Below are 8,978 nucleotides of genomic sequence, written 5' to 3'. Positions count from 1 at the left end.
TTTATGCTCCAAGTTGGTTTGTATTTTATTATTATTATTATTGTTGTTATGAAACAAGCTTGTTTGAAATGTATTGACTGCTGTTTTGAAATAGGGGATAAAGTTTTTTTTTTTCTTTTCTTTTCTTTTTTTTTTTTCTGTTTTTTCCTAAATGTATGTGCAAGAACGTTTTCATGATGATGATGATTTGTCAAACACTGGACTGGAGCGAGTTTTCCAACATTTCCAAGTTGAGAGATGCATTTGACAGACATAACTGCACAGACGACACCCGTTAGCACAGATGTGAGCTGACAGACAAAGCACATCCCCCCCAGCTGTAGGGGAGGGTGACTAACATGGCCACCATCATCCCTTTCAAAACAGGAGTCATTTAGATACAAGAAAGTAAGACATTTCCTTTTTGCTGGTTAATTGCATGCATTGGGTGATGGGTTCCATTTATATATGAAATATTTATTAGCGTTTTCCTTCCAAAATTTTTGCATGGCAGCGAATGATCACAGATTTTTCTTTTCTTTTCTTTTCTGAAGAACAAAGAGTGCTCTCTTAATTATTCAGAAGAAACATTGTAAAGGGACACCACTTGACAGCTATCCAGTTCTCAGATTCACCTGGTATGTTCTTGCTATGGTAGAGCAGATACGACAGTTGAGTCTCATTACACCAACCACCACTTCTCAAACCAGAAAAGAGATTTGCACTAGACTTATTTTGGTCTTCTTCTATCAAAAGCAATATAATTCACTCAACACATTTTTTAACCATAATATCTGATGGTTGTCTGCCCACAGTGGGAATGTTTAGTAAATTATATTTGACAAGTTTTCATTTGTTTTTTGTATTCAAAAGGTACATAATTGGTCACCTTTTTCAATGCGTCCACATATTGTTGATTGTAGCATTTTTCTTTTCTTCTTCTTTTTTTTTAAATCAAGCAGTACCCTGAATATTAGTGTCCAGATTTGAGGGGCATTAAAACTTGTTTCCTCCTGTGATTGTTTTGGACAAATCAAGCAGCTCTTACAGATCTGAAGTTAGGAATGGGATGTATGAGGGAAGGAATCATTTCCCATGAGTCAACTACTGTCGATTGTCTTCATCACACAGCCACCGACCACACATTTAAAGATAAACACAAAAAACCAAAAGATTAACCCAGCTGTCCACTGTCGTGCACACCTTTCCCTTAAAAACACTCTGTTATATCTCTGCAATTTTTTGTCACGCTGAGTGCTTTTTATCTGGGATGTTTAAAAAATGCTTTAAAGTAAAACAATAATGAAATACTTCTACAGGAAAAAAAATCCAAATGCACCTTTTTGTCATTTGAACACAGCATCATTGGCAACATGTGTAGAGAATCTGTGCCCACCAAAGTGTACGTCCATACTTCATCCTTTTTCAGCGAGGTCATCCACAATAGCATAAATTATTGACCTTAGCGTTGTTATTTTGTTGATGGATAAGTGTAAATTTTTCAATAATTCACAAATAGCAACTCTTCACCATTTTTTCTGGATGTAGTAGCTTTCCTGTTTTCACCGCTTTGTGGTGTTGTTGAAAGATGTTGCGGTTTGTCTAAATTTGTTGCGTGTTAGAGGAAGCATAAGTATGTGCCTTCTTGTAATCTCCTTGGTGAGCTTGTTAATATTGAGAAGCTGAAGCCAGCCAATTGTGTTTGCACTAAAACCAAATTGCTTTTGTGATGTAGACTATTTAAGCAAGCTTGTTGCGTCACTTTAACCGTACAGTATGCATGAGGGTGAAATTGGTAAGTCTAGGGCTAGAGCTCTCATCTGTTGACCTGTAAACCAGTGCAGCTTAGAGGATCTTGTGAATATATCTTGGCTTAGTTTCGCATTCAGTTTTCTATTCCATCTCCTTACTCATCAAGTTTGTCACAATTTCAACAGTTTAAAAAAAAAAATAAAATAAAAATAGAAAAAAAAAAAGCAAATAACACATACCATGAATACAATACAGCTTTTACTTTCACATGCCACAGTTAGAGTAACACAACTGCAGTAGAGAGATTCATTTCTCTGAATCCATGGGAATGCATGAGTATAAGAGGTCGCCTCAAGACTATTGGTCAAATTCATTTAGGTTGTTTTTTGAAAACTTGTATTTATTACATATTTTGTTGACATCTAAGAAAGGCCTACATGCTTTGAGTCTTACAAATGCACCTTATTCATGTCAGTCCATGTGGGGAAAAAAAAAAAAAGGCTGGCAACGTAATATCTGATTTAGCACCTTACTACACAGCATGTTTTCACTTAATGCCAGTTTAACTATTCTTCCATATGTATGATTTCAAAAGTAAATCTCATATTTTGTGAAATTGTTTCATGGGATGTGCCAAAGTTTGGAGGCGATCTCGTAAGTGTTTATGCTTATCATTTTCTTTTCCTCCTCCTTCAGTTATAACAATGGTATGTTTCCTATAACAGTGTGTGGAATCAATTTATCTCAGCAAACAGTATCATTACTTGCCATTTTACAATAAGCCCTGTATTTCACATATATTTACCAGTGATGTGTATTTGTTATTATAAAGAAAATAGCCGTAAAAGCTTCATTATGTTACATAATATTGTGACTTTTTTCGAAAAACTGTGAAGACTTATCTTGCATATACTTTATACAGAAGTATTAAGCCTTAATACAAAAGAATAAAAAAAGTGTGGAAGAATAAACTGATTGTTGCTAAGTAAGGATGATTTTTGTAAATGTTACCAGCACTTTTTTTGTAATTTTCACTCTCTGAGGTATTGTACAAGTTCAAGCTGTTTGTGAAGTTTGATTATGAAGGAATAAAAACTAGTACTTTCCTGTACTTCACAGAAAGTCTTGCCGCTGTTTTGTTTTTTGCTCCTTTTTCCTGACAGCTTTTTGGATACATTTCTCAAGAATAATCTGCCCAGAAATGCAATATATAGCATACGCTTTCCACACATGACTCCTCATGTGACTACACTGCCACAACTTACAAACTGACGTGTGGCGAATCCATAAAAGCACCTAAAAAACGGATTGAAAATTTGTATTATCTAAAATTAATCCCAAACATGGCAAAATTAAGTATGTTGATTGTGTCAAGATCCTGATTAAGGGGCTGGATTGTATCCCAGAATACCCTGGACACCAAGGTAGGTACTATGCTGGACTGGAAACCAAACTATGATTAATAAACAACTGCTGTCATAGGACACATGTCCAGGCAACATTCGTGTGCAGTCTGTCAACAGTGGGAAGAAACTGATGTAGCCAGCATGTGGACTCTACTCCCCCCAACACACACACACACACACACACACACACACACAGGCCAAACAAGCCAGATGAACTGTAGATGTGTATCAGGTGATCTGGTCCGATACTTCACTGTCTGATTAGTGCATTGCGTGAGTAATCAGGGCACACAACACCCGTTTTAGCTTTTAAAGACAGTCAGATTAAGACTGTCTACTAAGCAGCCAATAAGTGTTAAACTGTACTTTTATTTGTGCAAATAAAAATAATGATCACCATCAACGCAACATGAAATAAATTGAAATTGTGCCTCCATAAAAATCATAGTGCATACAGTGATTTAAGTGTGATAGATTCCCAGATTTTCATATCCTCCTTTAATACTAATACTCCGGCTTTTCACATTTAATTGTGATACAGTCTGTGGTAATGTCACAGTAATGGCTCCTTACACTTACAATGTAATCTGGTAAACACATTAGAGAACAAGAAAGACAGCGGAACGATTAAGAAGATGCACATATTGCACTCTAATGCAGCTTTCAGGTTGTGTTGAAATATTGCTTCAAATGATTCATACAATGAAATGAATTATGAGCTTGTCTGTGCAAAATGGTTGCTTCATCGTGGCTTGGCTTTTTATTTTCTGATCATTTATTCTTCATATGGGCTATGGTTTTTTTTTCTTAACGTTCAAGTTACATATTTCCAAAACCGCTCTTACAGCATAAACAAAAGTAGCCTTTTATAATACACCTTTTCCCCTGCACCTGATCCAGATCACAGATGTGTATTCTCCGAGTAATGACAGTGACACACAAGTCAACAATTAACACTCTAGCATACACACACAGACATATATGTAGAGTAAGAGTGGGAGATGTGGTGGTGAAGTGTTGCTGTGTTTTTGGAACAACCTTAAAAGTGTCATCAAACTTGAACTGATTTTCACAGACTGAAAGTTTAAATGACTTGGTGTTGTAATGCTCTTTATGACGGTCCAGTGTCCGCCTGCAGCTCCAAAGAACTGGCTGTCACCTGATACCTGGTGGCGGGATGGTGACGGAGATAAATCAGCAGTGATTTAAACCCGTCTGAGCCGCAGACGCCCTTCATTGACAAACACGAGCGCGCGCGAGCACGCGCACAGGGCAGCTCTCCATCGCTTGACTCTGGCGCCCCCTACTGCTGAAACAGAGGGCACTGACGGACTACACCCAGGGAGGAGGGGATCATTGGACTGTGTTAGTCCTCAAGTGTCAAATCTTTCACGACACGTGGGGGGGAGGGGGACTACAGACGGTGGTCCAGTGAGCATGAAGCAGACCATCTATAGCTACAGTGGGGCACCTTGTCAGTAGATCTACAGCCACAGATCACCGGCTGTACATCTGATTGCTGGGTGTATTTGTGTTGCTAAGCCGTCACCCACTGGTATCTGAACACCTAGTATTCATACTTGTTCCAACACGTTTGAGCTCAGCAGAGGGCACACAGTTAAGTTTATTAATGCACTGCGCCAAATTCCTTTATCTAGATGTGACTTCTGTCAAAACGAAAATGAGTATTGATAATTTAATATTTCCTTAAGTGGAAGTTTGCTGACTTTAGCCTAATATGATTCAATGCCTCTGTGTTACAAACTCTAAAGTGAATGTCTTTGGAGTGACTGTTGAGCAAGGTGTTAAAAGAAGTTACCTTGGACAAATAAAAGCAACTGTTGAAGCTGCAGCCTAAACAGATTTTCATGCACAGCCTCCATCTTATAGAAACGCACTAAGCACAGCACAGTGCACCTAGATTTATTGTCATTCTGCATTGTTGGGTCAGAACACTTTCATTTCAATTCAGCCTTTTTTTTTTTTTTTTTAATACTTTCGCATTGAGTAAATAAACTTTCAGTGCAATATTCATACGTTCTAATGTCTGAGCAGTGTAACAGAATATTCCCACATGAAAATGAAAGCACACCAACCTTCTCTAATTAATCTCTCCCATGGGCTATTCTACATTTCCCTGCTGTTTGTGATGAAGTGGAACTGCACTCCTGAAAGTCATTTAAATTTACACAACCAAAACCTCAATAGGGTCAGTAACTTTTATCACCACAAAATTAACAAGCATTAAATTCACCTCTGCTACAGTCCTTACTGTCTGTGAAGCCTTTTCAAAGGCGATAACACTCAAGTGTTCTGATCTACAATCCAATAGTTACCACAGTCACACTGGGAAGGCTCAGGATAAGATAAGCGGGAGTAAATATAGCAGTTGGGACTAATCCACTTCGTGCATTGCATTATCAAGCACATCTCATGCTATGACAGTGTAGGAGACAGTATACAATCAATGATTTAATTTGTTCCCAAGAATAGATTTATTCAGGTTGGGACCATACAAACCTAATGAATGACAGGAGGAGGAGGTATCAGATTCTCTTACAGGAATGACATCGGTAAAGAGGGTGTGGAACGTTTAAAATCAAAAGATGCACAACATACAGCCATCGCCCACAGCTAGTGGTGAGACACTATGTTTGTTCCCATAAATAAGGCAGAATGCTGAGTCCATAGAAATGGAAAGTTATTACATTTAGCCAAATTGGACAGTGATGTGACAATACAAAGAATTAGATGACTTTCTTCAGCTCATCGTACAACACCAGCACAAAGGCGCCGCCCATGCCTCTGAGCACGTTGGACCAGGCTCCCTTGAAGAAGGCCTTGCCACCCTCATCACGTGCAATCTTACGCCAGCAGTCAATGGTCCCACTGTACATGATGTCAGCTGAGGAGGGGAAGAGTGGAAGTTAATTGGGCGAAGTGGTACATAGTCAATGCATCAGAAATTAACTGATGTTTGCCCAATGAGAAAAGCACCTGCATTCAATAGCAGCGATTGTAAATTTCCAGGTACACATGTCAAACACACTTCAAAGGATGGCACAAATATAAACCAACTCACCTCCTTTGCGTCCAGACTGCATCATCATACGCCTACGGACAGTGTCAAAGGGGTATGAGGTCAGTCCAGCAACAGCTGTCACAGTCTGTGCAATCATCCAGCTCACCAATATGTGGGTGTTCTTGGGGTCTGGAAGCATACCTGTAAATACAAGAAAAAAATAAATATTCAAACTCAAGAAAGCACACTCGTCTCTTCAGAGGTGCCAGTGTAGGTCAATGTCCAACCAGTGTACCTTTAGCTGTGTCATAGATGCCGAAGTATGCAGCCCTGTAGATGATGATGCCCTGCACAGACACATTGAAGCCCTGGTACAAGCCTCTCAGACCATCTGACTTGAAGATCTTCACCAAGCAGTCACCCAAACCAGTGAACTCTCTCTCTGCGCCTGCCTTTCCCACATCGGCGGCCAGACGGGTACGGGCGAAGTCAAGGGGATACACGAAACAGAGAGAGGTGGCTCCAGCGGCACCACCAGAGGCCAGGTTACCAGCGAAATACCTCCAGAACTGGGTACGCTTGTCGACACCATCAAGGAAGACCTTCTTGTACTTGTCCTTGAAGGCGAAGTTGAGGGCTTGGGTGGGGAAGTATCTGATGACATTGGCAAGGTTACCTCTCCAGAAGGAAAGGAATCCCTGTTCTTTGGGGATACGGACAACACAGTCCATAATACCCTTGTAGTGCTTGTCAGCGGTGATCTGCTTACTGGCATGCTGGACCTGCAAAGAAGAACAAACAGAGAAGGAAGAGTTAGGTTTAAAACAGAGCCAATTAACTGTTGACCATATGACAGCCACAAGGTCTCCTTGTAGTGACCTTGATGGGCATTTAACCTGTGAAGCTGCTGCCAAGTCTGCATGTGTGTGGACTTTCACAGAGCTTTCACGTGATAACGACTGACGTGGTGCGTTTTGATTTCATTGACATTTATGAATACACCAGATTAAAAATTTAATTTCTACAGCTGCATGATTGCGATAAGGTGCCCGGAGGTCAGTACAGTAGGAGATAAAAATAATATCGCTGCACTGCTGGAACAGAAAAGAGTGTAAAAGTAGCTGACCCGGCTGAGAATGACTGTCCCGGGCCTTGATGCAGCTATCTCAGCTAGCTAACTAAATCAGACATACATCAGAGACGGTATCGACATGATGCTCAATTACAGTAAAATTGTGTTGGACATCCCGCCCTCTTATCTCTGCCCATGAAGTGTCGCAGTTGTTAAGACATTACAGCAGTCTTTGCGTGTTTGTACATTATGTCCTAATGTCACTTCGACCGTTTGTCCTTTGTTAGCTACGCCAGCTAAGCTAACGTTAGCAGTCAGGCTCGTGTAGGTCATTTCCTTTCGCATGACCTTAAATCCTTAAACCCGTCGACAGCAAGACGATCGTCGTGTCTACCTCAGCAACACATATCGACAAGATTAACTACAGGCCTGCTGCTGTGTGAGGACCAGAGGCAGAGAGGAGCCGGTAACTTTGTTCAGAGGCTGTTAACCGGAGCTAGCCGGCTAACACTGACATCTTCCCGGAAGACAGATTTTTTTTTACCTGAAGGAGAAGCTTGACTCTCTCGATCGGGGCGACGGCTGTTTTAGAGATGGCGGCGGAGATACCACCGGCCAAGAAGTCCTTGGCGAAGGAAATAGCCTGCTCACTCATGGTGGGATGTTCTTGATGTGTCTTTCAGGTAACCAGTATACACGGTTTCTCCCCACTGCCCTCTACGGCTGACGGCCTGCACAGACGAAATGGCCGATTGTGATGCCGCGTTGCGGATTTATTCAACGCGGTGGCTCGCGAGACAACGCGGGAACTACGCGGAGACTGCACGCCAATCCGTGAACGTCACGAGGGTCCCCGCCAATGAAGTCCTGCTGACGTCACTTCACGTTAGTGTGCAAGGCAAGCAAATCCTGATGTTAAAACCTGCACGTGATTTTTTTTTTTTTTTTTTTGGACAGAGACCAAACGAATTTCGACAAGACGAGCTGACGAGTCTGTCTCCGGGGTTCCTCCCTCTGACGCCGGAAGACATCTCCTCAGGAGGGACGCACCTGTCCTGAGTCGCAGTGGGGGAAAGTCACAGGGACAAAGTGAGATCAGGCCGTCAAGGTCTTCAGAGAGGCCTCATCACCACAATCACACTGAAAAACACACACTAACATTCAGCTACAAGTGTGGGTACGGCACGGAAACCATTTGCTTTCCTTTTTCATTTGGGTGCATTCCTCCGAAGTGACATGTTTAATTCAAGCCAGCCCATTAACTATTAACAGGTGATCTGCTGAAGCTGGTAGAGCTTCCTCTGCAGTCGGCTCAAGCGTGAGCTGGCTGTAAAGCCTGGAAGAGAAGTCAGATGTTTGGTTTCATCCTGAAAATGTTCTTGAGCAACGTGATTGTTCTGGTGGCACCATCTGTAACAGTCAGACATTAGGTGAGTGTAAAAATTACCACGGTCTAAAAATACCTCAATGTAACGAAAGCTACGTCATTCAAAATGCTTCTTACTCATCACTATGTGAATATACTGAATATGTGGGTAATATGTAATTTTATATTTATATTATTTATTTATATATATAATAGGCCGTATTTTATATTTCATAAGTCGTATATTTTCATGTTTCAAGTAATTTGTAACTAAAGGCATAATTCCTCCCACCGTCCATAAACATGCATGCTTTGGTTAGTTGGTGACACTAAATTGTCTGTAAGTCTGTGTGTGTTTGTGTGTGTGGTTGTTGGTCTCTG

The 8,978-nt window shown here is 41.0% G+C and overlaps 1 protein-coding gene across 1 annotated transcript; it reads right to left on the bottom strand.

Annotated features, from left to right (window-relative positions):
• Positions 1–5,084: 5,084 nt before the first annotated feature.
• Positions 5,085–7,984, bottom strand: LOC115054276 (ADP/ATP translocase 3). The gene is made up of 4 exons (XM_029519421.1): positions 7,776–7,984; positions 6,455–6,941; positions 6,220–6,360; positions 5,085–6,042 (listed from the first exon to the last, which is right to left on the bottom strand). Exons 1-4 carry the CDS (start codon positions 7,884–7,886, stop codon positions 5,885–5,887), a joined length of 897 nt encoding a protein of 298 aa, XP_029375281.1. The 5' UTR covers positions 7,887–7,984; the 3' UTR covers positions 5,085–5,884.
• Between the last annotated feature and the right edge of the window lie 994 nt (positions 7,985–8,978).

The sequence above is a fragment of the Echeneis naucrates genome, chromosome 14 (assembly GCF_900963305.1).
Source record: "Echeneis naucrates chromosome 14, fEcheNa1.1, whole genome shotgun sequence".
Taxonomy (NCBI): Eukaryota; Metazoa; Chordata; class Actinopteri; order Carangiformes; family Echeneidae; genus Echeneis; species Echeneis naucrates.
This window is presented reverse-complemented; position numbering and strand designations above follow the sequence as displayed.

Bases quoted from the DNA above. Each gene is read 5' to 3' on its own strand.
- LOC115054276 (XM_029519421.1), bottom strand. From the start codon at position 7,886: ATGAGTGAGCAGGCTATTTCCTTCGCCAAGGACTTCTTGGCCGGTGGT. The intron at 6,942-7,775 runs GTAAAAAAAAAT...TCTTCTTTGCAG, and splicing joins GAGTCAAGCTTCTCCTTCAG to GTCCAGCATGCCAGTAAGCA. The intron at 6,361-6,454 runs GTACACTGGTTG...TTGTATTTACAG, and splicing joins CATCTATGACACAGCTAAAG to GTATGCTTCCAGACCCCAAG.